We start from the raw sequence: 26,051 nt of genomic DNA on the forward strand, positions 1-26,051 counted from the left end.
GAAGGAAAGCCCTGACAAACAGGATGGTAAATGAACGTTAAGGATGTTACTCCAGAGCTGCCAGCTGTTACAGACTCACTGTGAGCATTTAAAGGTATCTCGTTAAGGATACAACACGATGTCAGCACTAACAGCTTCCTCTTGCTTTTCCTTCTAAGCGCCCAATCCTACAGAGCTGTATGAATACAGGCCGAAATCTCAAGATGGAAAGGCCGACTAAATCCCACTTAAACTTTCACAAAGGGGATTAACCGGGACTCACCCGCTGCTTCCACGGCCGCTGCCTTTCCACAGCGAGGGCGATGCTCCCGCACGTCCCTTTGGCCGTGGCGGCCGGCTGGAGTCCGGCGCTCAGCCTGTGGAGGGGGCAGCGAGCTGAGGACAGCTGCTGAGGGCAGCAAACCTCGCTCGTGCCAGGCTGCAACGTGCCTGAGCAAAGGCAAAAGCATCCCGTGGAGGTACTGCGTGTTTACTCGTGCTTTGCAACAGCTCAAACCACAGGAATTGTAACCAGATCTCCTTTCCAAGGGAGACCAAAACTAACTTCAGACATTTCCATACACAGAGGAACATCCCATGTAAGTAACAACAAACCTGTCTGCAACACCACAAGCATACAAAGGGAGCCTCTGCTTACACAACGCATACAGGGCCATGCCCCAAGGGAAGCGTGCTGGTTCAAAAATCCACACCCAGAGCTAAGGAAACTTCCCCTGTAACAGCTGAAAAGTAAATCTTAGAGTTCTGTTCCGCATGTGGCTTAAGAGGAATAGATCTTGTATGTACTGTCATGAGCCTCTGTATAAGAAATGGGATACGTGGGGGAGAAAGGTTTCTGTTTTAAGACAAAAAGCGTGTGTATAAGAGTATATTACCCGCCTGCAAATAAATTCCTATGCATTTAATTTCACCCATCTGTACCAAAATGCCGAATGGAAGAACACAATGCAGCAGACAAATTAAATTATTTTATATTTTCTAGAGGATAGAGTCATTAAACGGCTTCATTTGTACATTTATTGGACTAAGCAGCTAGTGTAGATAATGTTGATCTTTGCAGACTAGTAATGACACACTCTCACAACAAACGGCTCCAAGGCCAGAAGCAGATCCACAGTGTATGGCAATATTGCGTCAACAGTTCTTCCACAGAATGCCTCTATTTCCAGTATTAAAATTCGTAACAGTGACTTTTTTAATTTATTGTAGTGAGGTAAACATTTCTTCCTGCAAAGCACTGCACTTCTCCACACCTTCGCTAGAACTGCTAACGATACCCTTCTCCTTCCTTCGGTCAGTAAGTACATACCTAGTGGCATATTTATTGCTGTTCTCATGGGCAGACATTTTTGCCTTGAGCAATACTTAGAGAAAAGAACGGAGGAGAAAAAACCATCCTATAGTAACTGATGATAGCAACCTACCTCCGCTATTTGTGTGGAGAGGCAGAGATCAGTGCAGATAATTTGAGCGTAATAGTTTTAATGGGAATGCCAAGAAAAAAATATTTACATTTTTCTAAGTAGAACATGGTATTGATCGGAGCTGCTCAAAAAATCACAATTAAGAATTTGACAAATTTTTACCTCTCTGCCCATTTACAAAGTCTTCGAGACCAGATCACTATATTCACCCCTTTGTACTCTGTTCAATTTATTGATGAATTTCATGCAGTTCCTGTGCTGAGTGAGATTTGTACTGGTTTCTTTAGTTACATGAGCCATTTGGTATTGTCTTCTGTTCCCTGAATGAATGATTCATGTAACTAACAGCTTGAATTTTGACTGTTACAAAGGCATATATAACCAAAATAAATCTTAGTTGGTATCTGAGTACTGAAACTCTTTTCTTGTACACATTTTTGCTGATGTCTTAGAAATAAAATGCTTTAAATCTGAAAAGTTAATTTGGATTTTATTCTCAATAAATAAATCAAAGGTTTTTTTTTGTTGACGTTTTATCAACTGAAGAGTACTCCATGATCCCATGGATGACTGGTTAAGGTTCTCATCTTTAAAAGCTCACTGCAGTGGCATACTTATGAAAGAGGTTATTCTGAAAAGTTAGCAGCCATTTCCTGCCTGACAGGCACATTCTCCTAGAGCTTTCTGTATGACATGGTTACACCTAGAAATACTGCACTTCATTACTGAAAAATAGAAAAGAAATCACATTTCACCTGCTTATAGGTACAGTATAAGAGTGGAAGGTCCTTTCCCTAACAACTACTCCATCTCTTTTCCTGTTATGAGGTATACTTTTGCATCTACAAAAGAAAATCATCTTAAGGCAAAGTGTGTGCTTTCTAAAAAAAAAACTTTGATTTGAATAAAAATAGATATTGTAAGCACAATTTTTTTACATTATTGTAAAAATTCATAAAAATATAAACCCATTATTAGTTTGCTGACTCTACAATATAAAAAAATAATGATAGTATTGTGAAACAGGTGAACTACGTGTTTGATTAAAGAACTGTTGATAGAAATCAATTATTAATTATTGTATCTTACGAGTTTATCAGTGGCGATTTTGGAAGAAAAGCAGAAAAACAGCTTTATGAAACTAAGCATTACATAATAAAATTCTCAATAAAACTCTCAATAACAAAATTACCCAGATGAGATAAGGACATACTTTTCAAGAAAGTAGCTGCAAAATTTCCAAAGGCTAATTTGCCAGCCTATAGCCTGAGTTTGCCATGTGTCACAAAGTCCCCCCAAACACTGCTGACTGGTTAGGAAAAGTCCACTAATCCTCTCTGAAATGGCAGGAATGACATCTTGTAAAACATGTACACTTTCCATGAGATATCTTTCCATATCGTCAAGGAGTTATTTTTTGGCCACGCTAGCCACTGCCTTCTTCGCTGCATCTTCAAGGTCATTTGCAGACGTGATGGGGAGTCCACTCTCATTCAGAATGCGCTGGGCTTCATGAACATTTGTTCCTAATAAAAAAAACATTGACTATAATTAGTAACATTAATGAATAAATGAGCATTTTCTACTAAATGACTAGATTTGGTGAAGTTGATTCTTCAGACTGCACGTCATTTCAACAACAGATTCAATGATTGGCTTAGACTGAGCTGAGAGGAAAGAACTCTGAATTTCAATGACAATTTTGACAGACAATGCAGTGTGGTAATAGCACTTGCATCTACAGGAGCGGCTTTGTGAAGATCAGAGGGTCAATCCAACGTCAGTAGGGACATCCAGTGAGAGCAGTGGATAATGGAATAAGTGCAAGGCCTTTAAGACACTCAGAATTTCACAGCAGACTCCATTTTAACATTTACTCAAGTTCAAAGGACCACAGATCAACAAACACCTAGCAGTGAAGGCTGCTGATGAGAGGCAGAGAAAACAACACTTCTGGAGGAACTGAGGTCCAAAACTGACATGCATCCACAGCAGAAGAATTAAGTGTGGCCAAAGAGAATTCAGTCAGATTTCCCATTTACTCTAGCTTTTTTTTTTTTAAACAAAGAAAAAAGGAAAACCTGAATTCTCCAGAACTTTCTCCAGCAAAGCCAGATGACAGGTTTGCTCACTGTCTTGCATGACAGAAGAACTTTGAATCAGGTATCTCACCGAGCAAGGGGAATCCATACTTCGGGATCACATCACCTCTCCCATGCACAAGAAGACCCTGAGCTGATCCTCTGTAGGATCATTTCTACTCACTCCTATACATCAAGTTTCTTGTTCATTTGCCATGTCAAAATGCTTAATTACTTTATAATTCCTAGACCTAGCAAAATGAATTTTAATTATATTTGGAACTACACACTAATTATACCGTTAATTATTAACAAAGCAAGAAGCATACCCGGTATTCTGCAACTTCTAGAACGCTCAATTTAAGGGGTGAATTTTTAAAAGGTGAATTTGTTATTTTATTTTATTTTTGTCAGACATTTTACAGTGTCTGAAATTATACAGCAGAAATAGAGAAATTCAGAAGGCTGTATCAACAGTGTGCTCAAGTCAGGACTCCCACTATCGGCACTGAAAAAGACCAAAGACACCTCTGTAGAAGTAGCTGCCAGTAGTAATGGGGCCAATAAATGGAGACAGGGAACATTTTTTTCTTGGAATTTTTCCCATACAGAAAAATATTGTGCTGTTCGTGATAGCTACATATTTAAAATTAACTTCTGCTCTTCACTAAGTGGCCAATATTAATTTACTATCAGGTCCGAATGGGAACAATGCACTGGATCTATTCTGCACCACGCTGATGGCTCTGCACACCACTCGTCTACCGCGCTTCACAAAATCAGTAGGAAACAGTCCTCTAAAACGGGAGGGAGGAGTTTATGCAGATGAATGAAAACATGAAAGCTGAGAAAATATTATTGCTGTCAAAAGACTGAGGTTACTTACTGTATTTATTAAATAAAATACTGTTTTATAGGCCAAGGCATACAACTAAACATTTTTTGAGCATTTACTTTGCAGCAATCTTATTATTTTTTTTAAAAAAAGCTTTTTATCCCATTGTGGTTAAGTATTTTAGATGTATGGAGCATATAGCAATTGTAATGAGATCCTGCTGAAAGCAGAGGTAAGAGTTTTAAAATTATATGTTCAGAAAATACCCAAAACATTTAAGAATCCACAAAAGGCATTATCTTATATAATATATAATCCCTCTGTTCTGACAGTAACCTCTTGCCACTGGATGGTGTCAGAGAACTGTAAACAGAATCCAAACACAGGCTACGGAAATAACCTGCCCTGCACGGAAATGGAGAAATGGTGAAAATTCACAAGACTGAAGCCTTTGGGGCTTCTATTATTTTATTGTCTTTTTTTTTTTCTTCTTCTTCTTGTTGTCATTTGTTTTTTTGTTTGCTTGTTTTTTAACTCATCTCCTATTTTAATATATTACCATCAATGACACTCCAAAGAAAAACAGGAAAGCTGTGTAGTTTTATCAGCATCTGCTGTCAGGCTTTATATTTTAAATATTCTCATTTGGAAATTTGGGTTCTGAAACAAGCCTCTCTTTGTGTACATTGGATGTGTCACATTTACACCTCTTTCGCCTTGAAATCTCTGCTATCATTAGCAAAGCAAACCTATTCAACTCGTTACCTAAAAATCCTTGAAATCCTTGCAATAAATTTTATATCCAAACATGTTTCTATAAATTGTAAGATTCTACCAGCACACACTGTAACAAATAAGTCCTGAGGACTGCAAAGATCGATTGAAAACAAAAAATCCACCCCCAGTAATACTCGGACAGGATTTTGGTGATGTTCATTATTCACCTGCACTGCCACAGACATTAGGAACAGGCTGCATCACCCCTGCTTGGGGCTGATGGCTGCAGAGGATGCAAAATTCTGCGACGCCATCTCTAGTGATAAGCTTCAAGTGATGATCTTTACCTAGGGAACGTGAAGTTTTGGTGGCTTACACATCTTGTAGCTGTTGGCTATACAGTTAAAAAGCAAACAACTTTTGCTGACTGCTTACAAGAGACAATTAAATCCTTTCTATTCTGCCCAACCGATTTGCCTTTCCGATCTTAACTTTTCCCAAGGTTTATTTAAGTATTTTCCTCTGCTTCATGTTTACATCCTAGAGCGGGAGAGACTTGATAGCACATTTACACTTGTGCTGAATGTTTAAATTCAGAACGCTTGAAGGGATGGATACAAAAGTTCTAAGTATGACCTTGCAATACCCCATTCTTCATTCTTGATAAGCAATTTGGGATAATAAAATCAGACATCCACGCTAAACTGTATTTGTGCTGACAAGCCAGTGAAAGCAAGATACACAAACTGAAGCAAAATTTCACTTGTGTATGGAAGATTTCTGAAAAAAATAAAATCATTAGACACTGAAGAACCCAGAAGGTCATGAATCACATGGCTAAATATAAGACACCATTTCTAAATATAAAGCAACATTTTGCATTCAGGCATTTGAGTAGAAAACAGTTTGCTTCTAACTGTGCTTCAGCTTATTAAGTAGTTCTAAATCCTCCCAATTCTTCTTGTCCTGTGAACCAGAGAAACAAAGAATTCATTTGCAGAGAGACAGAGAAGAAAATTTCCAACATAGGAGGAGGACATCTAATTCACAATTCTTTTTTATTCTTTCATATTTTCATCTAACACTGAGCTACATAAACGCAAAACAAGCTTTGGCTTCCATTCAGCACTGCTAGTTAGTTCTTGCAAAACTTAATTGAAATACATTACATTTTAAAGGAAAAAAATCCTGCATAAAAGCAGCAGAAGTGAGTTTTCGACATCTGTAGAAGATAAAATTTGGAATATGCAGTTTCTCCATTTGTCCATAAGCCTTTCAAACAACAATAATCCTGCGTCTCAGCTGCTGAGTTCTTTACTGATAAGGCAAGTAAATACATGTAATTATAAAGTTACCATTTTCAAAGAGGAGAGTAATCCTTTCTTTATCCACTGGTAAAACAGCTTGTAATTATTATACAACTGAGAACAAAGATTTGTCCACAGAATCCTGCTAAATCAAGGCAGATTTGACTGATTAAAACTCTAGTCATCGAGACACGTGTAATACAGTACAGGCTCTTTGCCTGAATGCAAAGTGCAGGTCACAAATCAGTTAGATTTATGGGAACAATCATGAACCTTCCGTTAGAAGAATGGAAATCCAAAAAAGTGCCTGTCCCTTTTTCTTCTTTTGAAGTGTAAACTGTTATGAGCGATGTTTTAGAAAGTCTTAGGTAGTCTTATTTCTTTCACGGTACTCATTATTAATCATTACATATTTGGATAACCTAGTAGAAGTTCAAAGAAGAACAAGGAAGATGATTAAGGATCCAGAGGGATTGATTTCTGAGGAAAGATTAAAGGAACCAAATACATACATTGCTTGCTCGGGTGATTACGGAGGCAGAGAAGGCAGGAGCTACAAGCTAACAGTTTCTAAGTACAACATCTGAAGGCTGTAAACATCAGAAGTCATCATTTAGAATGAATTAACAGGTAACACCAGGACTAAGAAGGAATTAAAGTTACCTCTGTTATCTCCTGAATCACCGACAAGTCTAGGGAAAGCATCATCACAAACCTAGCAAAGAGCATGCTATCTTGGGAAGTGGTCAAAGACGGTCAAGCATCAGAAGATCTTTGTATTACAGCATGTGTTTGACTTTCTGAAGATTTAGCTTTGAAAAAGCTTTGAGCTATCAGGTTTAGAAGGAGAACTAATGGCTTCTCCAATATCTTCACTTATAAAATGACAGCTATAATAGACAGTTACTCTGCACTTCTGATAAACTTTTTGCCAGGTACAAAAGACAGGAAAAGTTTTTTTTTGCCATGACAAAAAGCTAAACAACATATCCTAGAGCTGATAAACAATGAGATTTTATATTGTAAAGCTTCCCTGCTGGTAGCCAACATCCATCAGTCTCTCCTTCACCCGTACCAAACCATCCAGTTAGTCTCTTACGGTGTTCAGTGGTGCTTCATCAGCCAAAGAAAATCTTCGCCATTGGTTTTTAAAATCCATTTTATTTACATTTACCTGTGCTTACTACAGCAAAGGGCTACCCACGATAAATCAAGAATATTTTTATGCTCTCTGCAAATTATTCGAGCCTTGCAGGGAAATGCACTGTGGATCTTTGACAGGACCGAACTGCACGTCAGGCGGTGCTACGTGTCTGTCTTCATCAGGACAGGCCAAAGAAGCAACCCCTAAACAAAGGGCTTCATGGTGAGCCTGCCTCATATCCTTATTTTTTGAATAAGACTAAGTCTGGGGTATTCAGAACTATTATCTTTTAAAAACCTCTTTTAGTATGAAAAACCACTACTGTTTAGTATTTCTAATCCATAAAAAGGATGCAATTCCCCCACTCACCGCCAGTGCTGGGTGACAGGGTATTTTACACCTTTTTTCCATTCAGTAGCAGAAGTATCTGCCTTTCTCCTTAAGAATACTTTTGAGAAATTACCGGCAGAACTCCCACCCACTGCTGTTGTAGTAAAGAACAGAAGAGGAGCCAGTAATCACCAGGGAGTGCTCTTCCTCTCCTCTCCTCTTTCTTGTTTCCAATTTAACGATGCTGGATGTCCTCTCAAACTATTCCATACCATTACCAACTCTTCTGTTTTTTAATGGATTTTAGCTGTATTAGATACTTGGCCAGAAGAATGCATTACAGTAAGTTCTCTCAGAAATACAATTTCTAAACTTCTTCTTTTAATTATATTGAAGTAAATTTAAGAAAACTCTTTGTTGCTACAGGTTTAGCAATAATAGAATTGCATTCAGTGAAAATCACATGAAAAAGAAATATCTTCCCGTGAATAGAAACTTGCATCAAAATCATTTCTATTTGCATTGCAAATGTTACAAGCAAAACTGTAATGCTTTCACTGCAAAATTACATCACTTCAAATACCACCTGGGACCAGGGATGCAGAAATATGCAAAGAAAGAGCTTATTGTCTTCAAGTCATTACGGATAAAGAATTGAACACATTTGTATCGTGCCGTACTAGCCTATTTTGAGCTTAGAGACCACCGAAAGCCAAAAGGGATTACTGTGCACCTGAGGGAAGATTTTGCCAGGAACCACCAGCACTCACCTTCCAGCCTGACCACCAGAGGCACCTTCAGCTCAAGCTCTCGGCAAGCTTTGGTAATGCCGTTGGCAATAATGGCACAGTTCACGATACCACCAAAAATGTTTACAAGTATTGCTTCAACCTGTAGGGAAGAAACAGAGTAGGAAATAGATAATTTTAATAAATATGGGTAAGATATGCAAAGCAGGGTAAAATCTTCCTTCTGTTAGATGGGGCGTCATTTACAGATTGCTCGAAGCTTCACATCTAGGGCTTGGAGAACTTGATTCCACGTGCACTGCTTCTGTAACATGCAGCAGTGATTAACTGCCTTGGTCAAAATTGGAATGGCAATTCATGTCATAAAAACATTATTACACAGAAAAGTGGAATTTCTACTTTTCAGTAAAAATAAAAACAGATGAAACAATCTACATTTTAGATTTTTTCTTTTCTTGTATTGAATCTTCAGAGGCTGGAGCTCAAAAAACACTGTCTGGATGTGTGTGTATGCACATGCAATGAAGCGTTCACGTACACTTCACAAAACAATTTGGATGCTTGCTTTATTATAAGCAGTGCAAAGGAAATGGTAATATAGTAGCCTTGACTCGATGAAGAGGAGTAAAATTAATTAATTCTAATTAATAAGGAGAGGCACAAAATGAAGAGCAGTCATTAATACAAATTAATTGATAACAACCTTGAAAAACTGTAATTCATCAGTTTATCGAAACTGAAATTCCTGCACCCGATTCATAACTAAATTACACTTCACAGGGTACAACGCTCTGGGTCCTCAGCTCGAAAGGATCACTTGATCTTTGTGAAATCAAATGCAGTGATAGTAAAGCCTAGTGATACCAGCAGGTGCAGACCTTTGTGTTGTTATTGAATCCTTATCTGTGAAGAAGCTACTGAAGGTGAAACCCTACAAGGCCCCTTCTCTGCCTTGCTCCAACTACTTGGGCACATGCAAACACTCAGTGTTAGGAGGTAAAAACACAAAAAGGGAAAATAGAGCCCTTCAAACCCTCATGCCATTAACCCTTAAGGTAGGGAGGCAGCTGTGCAAGGTGTTTTGATGTTAAAATGGACTGGTGATGCACTCTAGCAGCAGGACAAGCCCAGACACTGCTTTGCCCTTTCTAATACACAATCCTAATTCAGGGACATTGCGCCAGGCACGTGACAGATCAACTTAACCAAGGGTGTTTACATTATTAGAGATAAGGAGGAGGATTTCATGCTCAGTACAGATATTTTAATTCCTAATGCAGACATTCTCATTTAAGGATCTGCTTTTCAGCTTTCAAGCTGAATTCTAATCAGGTCCTCTAATCCATTGGCAGCAAAAGGAAAAAATGTTGAAGGAAATTAGATGCAGCTTGGATAATTGATGTTTGTATGCTTGGCTTTAATAAAAATACACTGTTAAATTAGAGAGGAGTCTAAAAGGATTCAATCAATAAGAAACTGAATCAGGTACAGAATTCAATCTTGGGTTTTATTGTAATCTTCCAAATAAGCCAACAGATCAGCCCAAATGATGCTGAGATTCACCTTAACTCCACTGAAATTCGTGAACATTGTTTATATATGCTTCTGCAGCCTGGCTGGATCTTGCATTTCTAGTTGAAAGAACTTTACCATTCAGACCCAGCGGATGGATGAAAAGGTTTTCAGTATTTCATGTGCACAGAGAGTGCATGATCTCTGTGTCATTCAAGTCTGTAAGAAAGATAAACCTCCCATTGTGTATCAGAATTCTTACGCATTGGCATTCTCGGTATCTAATGCATATGGAACATGAATTTACATTAAGAGGGACAACAGTTGAGTACAGGACAGGTTACTTGGTAGTATTATTACTCTAATTACTATTTCTACCCAATACTATATACCTTATAAAATTACTTGGTATTTCAGCAACGTTATTAAGGAAATTCAAGTAGATCCACAGGCTGGGCTCTTTCCATCCACCAAAACAATTGATAGATGTGAAATCGCCCTCAGATGTACTTGCAATTGATTATGGACTCCTCTGGAGAAATAAGGGAACCCACAATAGCATTAACACACCACCATCAGTGGTAGTAACAACCCACAGTCTGCCCGGTCCAAGCACCAGGGCTGGAAAGCAAGAGTGATGGAAATTACATAGAAACAGATCTGCCTTAAAAGTCATTATTGCCTTATTAATAACGATTTTAATTTTAGCAACTTACTTTATGTTAAAGTAAGCCTTAGCAAGGTTTGACACAGCCTGCAATTCTATCTGGCACCAAAAATAAAAAAATACACCCCAAATAAATATATTTCTGTAGTAATTGAAGTAATTGTGCTAAGAGATTGCTGTTAGACTTGTTGTGGATCACTGACACAACCCACGAGGCTGCCAGTTGAAAGCAATTAAGGGCATTGCAGGCGCAGCAGAAGCTCAGCTTCACATACCTGCCTGCACTTGAAAAATGCATTTACTGTATTTTATTATTATTATTCTAAAATGTTCCTAGGCCGTAACAAAATGCACAATGGCATCAGGTCACTGTACACTTCAGGATGACACCAGGCAGCACCTATAAAGCACTCCACCTTCCCTAAAGCCCATTTAGAAATCTATACGCAGGCCGTCTGGCTGTCTGCAGCTCTGCACTCCAGTCTGCTGAACATCCTTCTGCACTAACACCACACATCTATATGCAGAAATAGAGAGGACAAAACCTTGACACTTGCAAGTTGTTCTTGCTCTTTCATTTTTCACCTTTGTTACCGCCACAGAACAACTAGAGCAGACTTCGGAGAGCAACACGCTGCAGCACTGAGCGATGGCAGAAGCTTCATATTTGGTGAAACTCTGAATTTCATATAAAACTCCAATTCCAGCACGACTGCAAACTAACCTGAGGTCCGGTAATTGCTTTAAGACAGTCTAAGCATGGGCAGCCACCAAAGAGGGCAGCCTCCCTCCTCCCCTGTGCTCAGAGTAGCACCCACTAAGCCTGTGGACAGCACTGGCCCAAGGCGAGGGAGAGCCTTCGACAGCTGTTAGGGCCTGGGATGGAGTGGGAATGACCTTCCCTGTTAACACAGGCTCATGTCAGCTTATGCCAGCTGTGAAATCTTTTCCTCAGCTCTTGCTTTTCAGGATCAGAATAGGCACATAAAAAACGTGTGGGCAAAACCTCAGCTAGAGACCTGTCCAGCCCACAAATCACCAAGACCATGATTTTACAGCACATTCTCTTCTGAATATTACTGAAAATGTATATTGGAACATAAGTTGTTGGTTTTTTAAATGTATTTAATCATAAAATAAAATATTTCACGATGTCCAACAGAGAAAGCTCAAAAATGTAATTATTCTAATACTCAAATCCCCTAAAACCAAATTTCTGTTAGTGTACATTTTTATGAGACTGTCTCAAAAAAAAACAACACACAAAACATCATCTACACCGATAACAGCATGAAAGGCTTGCAACAGTTTTCCATCCATTAGCAGTGTCAGACACATGTCTTAGGGACTCTGTATGCATCTTTTTCCCTTATATGCACACAGAGATGCATGTACACCAGGAACTATAAATATTATTATAAAATCACCAATATAATCTGACCTTGCTGTAAACTGTTGCTCTGAAGCTCAATCCATTTATTTTAGTTGAAAAGAAGCTATTCAGCAACTGTCAGTAAAATCACATCTGCAGCAAATTAAAAGCTACACGGGGAAATCGCTTGCTTACAGTTTGCTTTGACTGAAATCTGAAAAAAAAACCCACGCCTTTACATCTCAAGTTAACTAAATTCATGTTTTGGCCACTCCCAACTCTTTCATCAGCTAAAAACCTACCCAGACACTATGAAACAGCCTACATTTGTCAAGATTTCTTCTCCTGGATGGCACGGGTCACATCTACTTTGAAGCAGTTGCTTTGCATGCTACAGTTGGCAAACGTGCTCTTGCCTGGAGGCTCCTAGTGCTCTCTGAGGTTAAAACATGCATCATATCTCCCAGTCCTTTTGGTCAGCAGGGTCTAATTTTACGTCCTCAAAAATACATATATTTTTTTTTTTACCAGACTAATCCATGAAGTTTCCAGAAAACAGAAAAGAAAAGCAAGCCTGCAGCATACTATCAGGCAATACTGAGAAATAAAACAAAGCCATGAATAACATGGGATGTGAGTTTCTTCATTTCCAATCTAACAGGGTGTATTTAATCCTTCTTATTTTTCCACTGGCCTTTATTATTCATTTATTCACACCTTCCAGCATTTGTTTCAACGTGAGAGAGGCAGATTACCTGCAACTTTCAATACCACGCAACAAAAACCAGATGCCGTAAATTTGCATCCTTACTCCACCCTTCTGCTCCAACCGCTAAGTCAAACATTTTTAAATGTCCCTGTATTACTATAAAATGGACTGCGGGTCAAATATCACTTTTTCTTATCCAGATTTGAAATCTTAATATAATCCACTAGCTTCTTATATAATGCAACATTTATAGTTCATTTGCAAATAAAGATTAAACCTACTGTATCAGAGAGGGAGATAGAGACACAAATACAGAAAAAATTGCTTAAAATCTCCACTAGAGGACAGTGCAACTCAATGTGGAAAGGGAATATAAAAATCCCCCTTGAGAGAAGAGCAGGGTTATTTTTTTTCTGCTTAAAGTCAAACCATCTTATTTTACTTTATAAAATGAGAAGCTAAATAATATTTTCCATCTTTGGGATGGAACTTTCAAAGTCTGGAGGTGATAAAGTTAAGAAGGATGAGTCATCTAGAAGCAATGCAAGAATGCTTGCAGTCAGAAAATATTAATACCATGCAATTTTGATTTTTTTTTGACTATTTTAAAGTGGGCCAGGGTTTAAAATTCCTTAGTAATGTGCCATAATATCACAGCAGGACAGGAACTCTGATGAATCCCCAAAACAAAATTCTGACTTTCTTGTAGTATGGGGTGAAGGCCGGTTGACAGGTAGGAAAAGCACATTAAGTATTTTCTCTGATGCTATTTTTTGGCTTCTGTTTGAGAGGTTCCTGAGGAACCTAAGTCTCTCTGAGAGTGAATGCCTGGTTTCTGCTACACCCAGTTGTTGTATGTCATGCCCTTTTCTTGCATGGCTGGTGAGATGGCAGCCTCTGGCCTGCACACCAGTCCAGCACTGGGGGAAGCCCTTTCAGCAATGCAACTCCTTTGGTGACACAGTAAAAATCCCAAACACCACAATTCTGTAAAATCAAAACTTTGCAGCTTCAGCTTCTGATGCGCTAAAATAGCCTACAGTCTTGAGATTTTGCTGATTACCACAAATTCAGGGTCTAGAACAGGACACAACTGCATTGGGTTTTGCTGGCTTGAAAATCATTCAACAGTGATACTCTGCCGATAAACCAGATCCTGTTTGTGGCCCCTTGATGGGGTGAGAAAAGCATTCAGGTAAGCAATGGAGGGCTCTGACACCAAAGACAGCTCAGGATGGACTACCAGGAACACCTCAGTCCTTACAAGAGTAAGGAAAGAGAGAAAGAAAAAAGTTGAGGCCACGAAGTACTATTCTGAAGTATATTTGAGAATCAAAACAACAGCTTTTAGCACTGTTTTGGGGATGGAATGCACCTGGCAGTTCCTAAAACAACTGAATTTTTGGTGTTAATATGAGGGGATAAGTTTTATATCAGATCATGGGTACAAGGAACAAAAGAGCATAAATTAAATTTGTTCTGACTATCATTTAAATATCTGAGCTTCAAGAAGATCAAGCCCCTGGATAAGCCGATCAGAATGCAGATCAAAATAAGATGAAGGGATGAGGACTACTTACATGACTGCTTATTGCAAGAGCAAAACAACACACACGAAGAGTTCCTCCGTATAAGACAAGTGTGCAGTATTTCAGATTTCATTTAAATCTCTCTTTGTGCATGCAGAATCAAGCATAGTTGCATGTTTAGGTTTGATTTGGGGGGATTTCGCTGAAGCAAAAACAAGATGCACACACGCCACCCCTCTCATAGGTATATTTGGTGAGCGACGTATACTTGGAGCGAGGTATATTTGGTGATCCACTTACCTAAGATGGTCTATACAGTAGCATGACTGTAAAAGGTCTACTCAAATTGATCCATTATTTGCTGAATTTTGCCTCTGCACTAAAGATTTATTTTCTTAGTGTCTTTAGTTCAAATTAGATTTCTGATTAACAATAATCAGCTTTCTGTAAAATAACGTAGCCATGTGATCATTATTTAAGCAATGCCATACAACAGGAAGCACACGTTTCTCCTGTCTCAGCAATATCCTGTGCCCAAGGATGGATCTGTGTACAGTTTCATCAGGCTTTATGATGTGTCAAAAGGCAAAAAAAAAAAAAATACAAAAAAAAAAAAATACATCAAACTCAAAAAAAGGAATATTCCTGAAAAGAGTGTACCTGGAGAACATGGATAGATAAATATGGAACTCGTGCAATACTCAAACCCTAGGACAGGTACTGTCAGATGAATTCTTTTAACAGTAAATTACACTGCTCAATGCATTTTAGTGTCACAGAAACTTGGCAAGTTACTCAAGCTGCAGTTAAATGATACAATCATGAAGATCCAAAAAACAAACAAACAAAAAACAAAAAAACAAAACAAAACAAAAAAACATTTGACTAAATAGACCTGTTGATTTGACGGTTAGTTCAAGTCTTTATTTTTAATTCAAAAGCCAGTTAAAAATGCACACAATAAATCTCAAGTGCACCTTCTCTCTAGCTGGCTGGTCATTGATTTGACTTTCACTAATTTGTGAATGAAGTTTGAGGAATACCAGTCAAATTTCTAAACAAAGTACAACATTTCAACCGATCATTTTATTTTATTTTTTCCAAAATTCTTTTAAAACAAGAAAAAATCACAATCTTTGAAGTAGTCTTAGGATTTCTCTGTTTATTGAAACTTGGGAAGTCACTTTATGTGAAGATTTCCTCTTCTGTTTGAAGAAGGAACAAAAATCCAGGAGCTGGATTTTAAGAAGGACTCCATGTGTCAAAACACTCACACCAGAGGACTTCACACCACTATACCCCTGCCATTTACTTTTTCCATCATTGCGTGTTCAGCTCTACTCCTTCGTTTAGGGAAGGGACAGGCCCAAATACTACTTTTCAAACCATTATGGCAAGGGATTTATTTCCTGAAACCAATACCGATTGAAACCATCTTTATTCCCCCTCTTTAAAAATACCCTTAAAGACAGAAACACGATCTTTATCTGGAGCATCAAAATACTAAGCAATTGTATCCATCTCAAGGGAGAAAACAGATGAAGAACAGCAACTCTTCTGCTCTAGGGAGACTTGGGATCTTCCTAGTTTGTCACCTGAGAAACATCTCTGACATCTATTCCCCATGCAGAAGAAAATTAAATGCTACAGAAACTGCTATCTAGGTCACACTGTTTTTCTTAGTGAGACAATATGAACTTCTAGAAGGGAATTCTGTAATTCCAGAAGCTTAATTAAAGTACAAAAATGCCTTGTCACGGGTACTGAACTGCATATACACATCTGAAATCTCCAAATAATTAGAAACCATTCTTTTACGGTAACATGGTAGTCATCAAAAACCTGAATTACTGTGCTCATTAGTTTTGAATTACTACCAAATAAAAATCAGCTAACTATTAACACATAAGTAAAATCAAAACGGAAATAATAAAACTAAGGAAGGTACAAAGAAGGGTAACAGATACTGAACAAGCTTTGTATACAGAACAAACAAATAAACCAGGGCTTTCCATCTTAGAAAAAGGAAAGCTGAAGGAGGTTACATAGGAAAGACTGCGAGTAGCAAGAGGAAAAGGAACAGCGCGCAATCACTTAGTGCCTGCCTCCAGGTAATTTCATTGCCTAGCCCTCAGTTCCTGTAATGCCAGAGATGAGGGGAAAATAAAGGGGCACTTTTACTGTCATTTTTAAATACAACACATAGTTCTTGTGTGGGACTGATTGCCACGGGTTATTGTGTATGTCAAAAACTTACATGAGTCCAGAATATAGTTATAAATTCATGGAAGGAAAGCCAGAGGCTGGTAAATACAAGGATATCAAAGATCACTAGAAAGCAGGAGGAACATACCAGAAGTGCCCTCACACGCTTGTCCTTTTCTTACGCTATTCTCTGGGAAGCTGTCTTTGGCTGCCATTGGAGACAGAAGGTTGGATCAAGACAGATCCAAGTCTCAGTCAATGCAGTTATGCTCTTCCATTAAAAAGAAACGGATACCCATCATTTCTTTATCATACTATTTATACTAATTATATATATATTATATGCTTCCTCATCTCAGCAGTTACCGTGTAATATTGTTGAAGTATGTGGCACAGGACAGGCAATCAGAATAGGTGATATTGACTACATTTTTTTTAAAAAAATTAATACTATTAAATTCCTTGTTCTTTCCTATCCTTTTCTGGATAGGGCTCCAATCAGAAAATGGGAACTGAATTCAGGTGTATCATTATGTCCACATGGAGAGCAAATATAAGAATAGCTTATGTATGCCCTGCTCTTGCTTCATCAAGCTTTCTCATTAAGCAATGGGCACTCATAGGGAATAGAACAAGTTCCCTGGGACATACCAAGCCCCAGATGGAAGACAGTGTAAGCACAATTAGGGGCAATTTCTTCCTACCTTGCTGAACAGCCTCCCAGCCAACAGAAGTGTGGCAGACTACTTCTCACCACGTCCAACCTCCCCAGTTGGCACAACAGTAGCCAACTATCAGGACTTGCTACCACCTAAATGTTCTGGGACAAATTTTTTTCAGTAAAAGTCTCTTTGGAAAACTGGCCTCTCTGGCAGAGAGGCTGAGAACAGTGCTGCTGAAAGACGGATGATGAACCTTATTGTTTGCAAGGTTCAGATAAAGTAATTTAAACTAAAAAAAATATGACAGTTTAAAAATTAATGGCCAGTAATAACATCCTTGCAAATAGGATGCTAAGCTAAGATCTGTATTATTATGAAATGGGATGACTCAGGAGCTGACAAAGTGGTTCTACATCCTTTTTGGATGGTCTTGCTACTTGTGAAATCATAAAATGCAACTTTTTTTTTCCCCTTATAACAAGGGGGGGAAAACAGCCTCACTCTTTGATAACTACAAATCAGTGATGTTACTTTATTCCCCATAATAATCTAACCTCTCATGTTTATTTTTGGTAAACTTTTCCACATGTTTTCTGTATTCAAAAAAGGAACCAGCTTCAGAGAAATAATTATTCGATAATGATCTACCAGACACTTTTCACAAATTTATCAAAGCATCTTATAATAAAAAGTCAAATGTTTTAACCGCAACCCCAAAGTGATATAATCAGTGAATCTGAACTGTGAAAGAAGTTATAGAGCTACATTAAGAAACAGATGGAGTGAGCATAAAATAATCACAGATAAACCAGCATAAAATAACTTAACTTTAGAGTAATCAAGGCTGAGATGTTCAAGGCAGCCATGGAGAGTCATACACATTAGAATGAACAGGAGACCCATGTAAATCAGTCTACTTATATTTCAGTGAGGTTCAACACATGGAATGGTAGGTGTCTCATTTAGCCATGTCGCTCTCCTTGACAAGAGGTTTGGCAGTTTGGGCAAGGAAAACATATCTAGGAGAGCCAGTCTCAGTTTTCTCAGTTTTCTAAAGTACCTAAAATATCCAGATACCCATTAACTTAAACTCTCACATTAAATGACAAAAAAAAAAAAAGTCTGAATGAGCCTCAAATGCATCCAGTCCTAACACTTGAAACTAAGCATGCTCAAAACAAATGCTCAGCAAATAAAAACTGTCCATCTATCACACAGCCAACAGCTGTCATTTGGCTTCAGTAACAGACTTCTACATTCAGATTGTCTGCAGCGATCAATACTGTAAGATATTGGCAACCTAACAGTGGTTCCTTGGTGCAGGAATCCAAAGAGGGGAAAAAAAAAAAACAACTCCCAAACTGTTTCAGAATCTTACTCTGCTGCAAAAAACAATCAATCGTAATTTTAAATACTAAGTGAACAGTTAAGTCCAGAACTCTCTCGTAGTTTTTGGTTTAAAATAAGATAAACAAGCATATGCAAAGCAGATTGCTTATTCTACAAACTGGTAGCATAGAAGTGAAATTACAGGTTTATGACCCTCTTGTGGCCACTTTTTGTATTTCTTTGCTGAATAGTACATGGAAAGGAGAAGTTTCCCCTTATCAGGGAATCCTTTTCATCACCTAACACACCTTGTTTTCTGACACACACAGAGCCTAAAACCTATCACAATTTGGGCAAAGCTGTATAAAAAAAAAATGCAAATTCAAAGTCTCTGTTTCAAAAGATAATAATATAAATGGTTACAAGCAAGGAAATTAATGCAGGCAGAAACAATTTAATGCATGCATTGGCTGGTTGTAGTTTTTGCTAATCACTTTTTAAGTACTTAAGCACAGTAGTAGCTAAAGCGAATTCGAAAGAGAGATTACATAAAAATGTTTCCAAGTGGGTGTTTCACGCTGAGCCGCAGTCTGCCATAGCAGGGCTGATTAATCACAGAAGCCTTGCCTTCACTTTCAAGGTCCTTAATGGCCCACCACAATCCCATCCCCACCCTCTCCTTTCAGGCATCAAAAAGGTAGCTTCCTGCCTCATTCTGTACTGCCAGCTGATGGCAGCCTCTGGCTAAGCTCAAACAGTCAACCTAATGCATTTTCTCATGCTGAGTTTCATGTCTAAGGGAAGCTTTCCATTAAGATTCCCCAATTCCATTCCCCTGACACCTTTTAGTCATGACATCCTCAACCTCACGGCTTGACAAAGGTAAGGCTACTGGCAAGCTGAAATCTCTGTGATTGCAGCTCTCCATCTCCATTTTCCACCTTGGACCATGCTGGAACCTTAGGGTACAGGTTCCTCTAATGGCTATAATCCAATTAAAGCAGGAATGGAAGGACAGAGGAGCAAGACCTCGCCTTTCCACGTAATAGGACTTGGCTGTAATGCAAAATCATCTCCTAAAACTGTGAGCTCCTTGAATTAGAGACTTGGATTTTATTCTGCATTGATACACTGTCTGGCACAGTGGAGTCCTGGTCCATCAAGAGCCAGTGTAGACGAAGAAATACCTGAAGTAACAGCAACAGCAACGACACTGCGCTGTAACAGCAATTAACCCAATCCAGCAGCTACGAAATGGTGGCAGTTCAACAGAGAACTGATGCACTGGCCCTGAAAGCCAATCCACATGCATTTCAATCAATTGTCTTTTAATTCACTCTAGTTGCCATTTTAGTGATATAATTCACCTCCACAAAGGTAATGCTGAATAAATGTGGTTACCTGCAGGCAGCACCACAGCAGTGTGTGGATATATTCTCACCAGTACTGGTCCTACTGACCAACTGCAGTTCTGGGAAGCAAGACGATGAGGTGTGCTCAAAAGATCTTATCCATGTCCTTTGAAAGGGACAAGAACTCACTGGTTCTCAGTGGTGTTGGCACAAAAGCCAGAAGAACTGCAAACCTTCCCAACAAATCCTTTTTCTAAAAGGCGCTGCTCTTTTGGGTGGAAAATTTTGCAAATAATCACAGTTCTGAGATGCTACTCTGAAGTATTGTACTACGTTTGGTCTTTAGGGCACCAATACGTAGTTGAAAAACTAGAAGAACTGCTGCTTCGATTCATTATTTGATTTGATAAGGCCATCTATCAATTAAGTGGGGCCGCACTCTAAAAAATGAAAGCTGAGCACTTCCCAAAAGCCAAGAAACCCTGCAGGACTCTCAGCAGCTCTTACCTTGGTGACACCTTAGAGTGTTTGCAAACAGCAGACAAGAGGATTCTGGTTTACTTCAGCCTAATTAAAATGTTTTAAAAGAATCTAATTACAATATGCCAAACCACACAAATGTAAGGATCTTTCCTACAGAGAATTAGTGATGAATTGAATAATTTTTTTTTAATCAAACTGTTGGCAAGCGGTGTGGGTTTCTTGTTTGTAAACAACCATACTAATGCTAAACATATTTATTCACAACTTGACACGAAATACAGCTCTGTAATTAATCATTTCCCTATCTAATTTAGACAAAATAAAGCCCCAAACTTGTACCCCTCTCTTACTATGAAATAGTCAGTTACACACAAATGAATAATTATCTGAATTATCAACTATCTACAGATGCACAGCTCTTTTCAGCCCAGACAATGGCACACCCCTGGTGCATGCTGGTAATCCCTCACACATTCACTTATTCTTTGTTTTAAGTGAGGAAAAACTCCTTACATATTAAATAAGCTCAATCATGGGCTATTTAAACTATTGTTTCAGGTTATCTATTAATTGCAGGCTTCCCTATCTATATTCATTGCTACGATGCCAGCCGTCTTATTAATTGAAAAATGCCTGCTTGAGTGGATAAAAGTCAAAGGCCAAGGGTTAAGACTAATTCTGTAAAAATACAGTAACATTTAAGCTGTGAAAAGTTGTAATTGGAATTAACTACTTGAAATCCTGTCTTATTTTGACAACACAAAAGCCGATTTGCAAGGAAAAAATATTCATTAGAGTTTATTTAATTTCACAGGCTTACATAATTTGCAAGAATAATTTGCTTTTCATATCAACAGATGTTTAGATCTGAAAGACAGTATGACTATACTTCCTGTAAAATGGTATTTTCATCTTCTGAAATGCAACAATTAGGAGTCAATATGAAGACAGAAATAACTATGTTGCTTATGTAAAAAGATTAAATTATTTGAAGGAATGTTATATCAAACCCAAATAGACCAGAAATGTGATATGCTACTTGAATATGATTTTGAATATAATGGCAGAATTTGCATGTGTTTTTTTTTTTTTTTCTCCATTTACACGGAGAAAAATAGATTTACAAGATATTTAGAAGCTCACTGCATTCAAATAGAATAAAACTAACATACAGGCATACTGTGCAAGTGACATCTTTGGCAGTCAAAAACTGCTGCTGATAAAAATACAAACAAAAACCACAACACGAACAACTAAAGACACAAAAGAACTCACCACATGTTAAGACTTAGACTAGAATAACATGATGGCACTTCCTTCTGACACTTTTTCATGATGTTTAACCCTTGAACTAACAGAATGCTAGATTTTTTTAATTTTTTTTTTAAGACTTAATACAACCTTGCTCTCCAAGTCTAACTTAGAAGCCAACCACTTTGTTTAGATACCTGTAACTCACCTACAAAATTGTAAACTGGTTTTCAGTGGTGTGATGCGAAGACGAGTAAGAAAGGAAGAGAAACAATTTAACTTCATAGTCCATGAAGCCAACTGAATGATTCTTGAACAACAACAGATGATAATACATTCATTATCAAAGTTTCACTTTGCCGTTTGTCTTCACTGTCTGCAGCTGACAGATACACTCATTTATAATCCTTTGCCAGTCAGAGTGCGAAACTCTTTTGAATTAGTCCCTCAACTCAAGCCTATGAATTCAATTCTTTCCACAAATGACTGGGCAATGTTTCAAAATTTTGCTTCAAGACACCCAAAAAGCCCTGTATCTGACTGAGCAGAAAAACAAACAACAGGCTATTCCATATATTGCTGGAATGATGATTCTTCTCAGAATTACAGAAAATCTGGATGAATATTTTTAGAGGTATCAAAAGGAAAGCATGAAGAAAAACTCTTTGCTCTACAAACTCCTGAGCAGTTCTAATTTTGATCCAAATTAGAAGTTTATCTAAATTTCTTAGAACTTTCAATAAATAGGGTCCAAACAAAAACTGTTATTAAACCTGGTTCACCGGCTATTCTTCCATCTCACTTAAATACCATAAATAGATTGGACCATACTGTTCATAACCATGAAGAAATCTATTCTCCTTTCTAAAGTTACATACAAACTCTCTTCTTCATTCCAAAGCCAAAAGTGTATCACAGTTGAAACTGAATAAAGAAAAATATATAATTTACAGAAATAAATCCACAAATTAATTAAAGACAAGCTAAATGGTACAGTGATTACTATTTCATTTTTTTCCTTTTGGATTATTCTGGTCATAGAGAATGAGATTGTTCAAAAAGTCCTCCATGAACACACGATCAAAGCTATCTCAGAAATGGGAGGATTACCAATTGCAACTCCAGGTAACGAATCAAAATTGATGCAAATCAGAAATAAGAAGCACTGAAAAAGTATGAAAGGTCCTTGCTGAGACAATCAGTACATGTCTCTCATAAATACTCAAATACTTTCCATTTGCAACTGTCATCACTTCTCGATTTTTCAACTGTTCAGATGACAAATCCAAACATTTGATTAACTATGTACAGAGAGGCTTTAGACCGCAGAATTAAAGAATGAACAAAATGTGTCAGCAAGTTACAGCTACTCATGCATTATTATTAAAATAAACAAGCATTTATGAAGGTTGCTTTGCAAGAGATTATCAAAAGTAGTAACTTGATATGAAAGAAGCAGCAGTATCGAGGATCTAAATGAAGTCACATAGGGTTCAGAAAAAAAAATCCAGAATAAAAGGGTCAGCGTACATTTAACAGAAAACTAGCAGTGAATGGCTTGAGGTTTCAAGGTATGTATAAAATCTTTAGAAAGGTGAGGAGTCATATAGCCAATGGTCTAAAGGGAGAATATGAATTGGGGACAGTCAACAAAAAAATAGAGGGAACAATAATAAAACAACAATGAAATGATTCAATTTACCAGTTCCTGCCCTCTTATCTGTGAATATATTTTTCTGCTCAAGTAGAGCAGCAAAACTGTTCTACTTGGCAATATTTTATTTATCCCGTCAAAAAAGAAGACTTGCTCAAAGTCTGAATAACCGAGTTTGTGTAACAAAGCATCTAAATACTTATGCAAAATTCTTAATTTTTCATGGAATTTTTAAATACTTAATGAAGCAGAGATTAGGAACAATCAGATGCAGAACCATTTTACAACAGTTTCAAACATAAACAAGTGTGCTACCTCACAGAGCAATCAACATTGCTATATTTGTCTTTCATTAATCCCTATGTGATGAATTCATTTACCTGTTCACATAGAGAACATTTTTTAGTCACCATATCAGAAGAATATGCAGAGAATATAAAAACCGATCTAAAATAAGTCATTGCTATTGAAATTATAATTTCAGATTGACCTTTACAAATACATTTAACCACATCAAGCATATGAATTTTACTTTAGAAAAGTCAATACAAAGTTTTGGTAAATTAAAAAAATAAACTTCAAAAGTCTGCTTAACATTTTTTAGGCTTGTAATTACCTCACGTAGGGTTTCCTTTAACTTTTCTCCTGTTAGGAGCTATCTGTTAATGGTTACTGTCAGAGCTATAATGACTAGCAGAGATGACAATTCTGCCCCAAACTGGTAATGCTCACGTCTGGTGTTTACTGGTTCTGTATTCTTTTCCTTGTAGGACAGGCTAGTTTGGATACAACATCTCACCGTCTTGGTGTATCAAAGGAGGCTTATTCAAGCAAATTGCCATGGCAAAACCAAGGATGTGATATATTGCTGTCACCAGGATGTTTGTATTCTTAGTCTAAGCATTTACGCCTCCAAAATGGTCATTGTTTTTTTGCACTCATTCAATGTCATCGTCTCAGTTATTTTCTGGCCCAGACTTCAAGTTCCCATAAAATTTCCTTTCCTGCAGAACAACTGTAGTCCAGTTAATCATCATTGTAGCCTGCCTCTATTATTACCTGCTAGGTTTTGATTACCAGCACCTCAGCAAATTCAATATCACTGATTTCCACTTATGGCTACAGCTGTGATGATGACTTCTAGAAAACAGTGGAACTGGCAGAAAATGCTGAAGTAGTTCTACACTGAGAGCTCGCTGCTTTCCCCTTGGTATAAAATTCATGCAGAAGTTACAAAGCTACCTTTGAAACCACTTTTTTTTTTTTTAAACCAATGATATCCCATATTCCAATACTGTGGAAATGCAGCCCTCCTTTATGCCCCGCATTTATTATTTGACAAAGGAAATTCACAAACACATCTAAATGGGAGAGCTGTGAATGCTCTCTGTGAATAATGGCTCACATGAAGGCACCTAAATTCTTTCAAGCATTTTGCAGCTGAATGACTACGAACCTACTTGGTGCCAGCCTAACGTTGGCTATCCATACGTCAAAAATAAGCATGGAATCAGTTAAACACTGCACACACCTGGGAGTGTTGTGACTCAGATGCAAAAGCTCAAAGAAACAAGAACCTTTCTATTGATTTCTGGATAGCTCTTTTGGTTTTCCAATTATGAAAGAGCTACAGGTAGCAGTTTCCTTCAGTATAACAAGATGCTGAAGTTGTCGCCTGTTTCTCATTAATTTTTCATTTCTACAAGCAAAAGTCTTTTCTGGGAGCACTCAGTGGCAGTACAAGTCTGTTCCATTCACTTTTCAACACCAGACATGTATTTATTCCTAAGCTTTCAATTTCATTGCATAGCTTGCTATGCAACTCGCACACATCAACCACAGCAGCAGACAGCTTTTCACCAAAAACTTGTAGCTTGACATATACCTTGTCTTGCCTTAGGCTTAAATTGATTAATTCATCTTTCACTTGTGGTAAAGTTTTCCATTTAAAATGTTTTAGTAGGAAGAGGCAGATTTTAAAAAATGAACCAGAAAGATGACTTTCAGCCTGTTTTTCATACTTTCAAATGTAGTATTACGCACAGCTGTTAAGGAAGTTTTTAACTTGATTTTGCTGTTGCTACCTCCACGCTCTTTGGTTTCAGATATTCCTTCCTGTGCAAGACAACTATAAAGCAATGGCTGTTTCAATCATTTCTTCTCTTCAAGCTTCCTGATGACTGGAGAGTTGACTGAAATTCTCACTTTTTTGCAAGACAATTAAGTTGGAGAAAGCAGATATAGTAAAAAAAAAAAAAAAAAAAAAAAAAAAACTATATTTTTGAATGGAAGATTACAGAGTAGTTTTACAGTAAGATTACAGCACAGACAAAAGATAGATAATACTTTAGACAGCATCATACTACAATTGGAAGCACAAACTGAAAATTCAAGTATGAAAAAATGGAATCTCAAGCATGAAATTAGACAAATTACAGATTTGTCAAGCTTACAGCTGTATGTGTGGTATCTTCTTAAGTTCACATATGAACAGTGAGAATTTCTTTCATAAATGGTACATACTAATTCAATCACTTTGAACTCAAAGCAGGGATGTTTACTCAAGAGTTTGCAGGAAGTCAGACTAGATGATCTTAAAGATCTTTCCTAATCTTCAAATCTGGTTTTCGAGGAGCACATATAGATTTGGTTTTGCGTAACTCCCAAGTGTGTTAACATATTGAGTATATTACAAGTATTAATTTTGCCTTTACCCTTGAGTAAAAAGGGTAGATGGCA

The 26,051-nt window shown here is 37.6% G+C and overlaps 1 protein-coding gene across 1 annotated transcript in view; it reads right to left on the minus strand.

The window, feature by feature from the left end:
- Positions 1–953: 953 nt before the first annotated feature.
- SUCLG2 (succinate-CoA ligase GDP-forming subunit beta) overlaps positions 954–26,051 on the minus strand; it is a 112,824-nt gene continuing 87,726 nt past the window's right edge. The window contains exons 10-11 of the mRNA XM_035337725.1: positions 8,609–8,729; positions 954–2,950 (exon numbers count right to left, since the gene is read on the minus strand). Of these exons, the coding sequence (XP_035193616.1) occupies positions 2,835–2,950; positions 8,609–8,729 (237 nt within the window). The 3' untranslated portion in view covers positions 954–2,834. The remainder of the gene's footprint in view (positions 2,951–8,608; positions 8,730–26,051) is intronic.

This window comes from Oxyura jamaicensis, chromosome 12 (genome assembly GCF_011077185.1).
Source record: "Oxyura jamaicensis isolate SHBP4307 breed ruddy duck chromosome 12, BPBGC_Ojam_1.0, whole genome shotgun sequence".
Taxonomy (NCBI): domain Eukaryota; kingdom Metazoa; phylum Chordata; class Aves; order Anseriformes; family Anatidae; genus Oxyura; species Oxyura jamaicensis.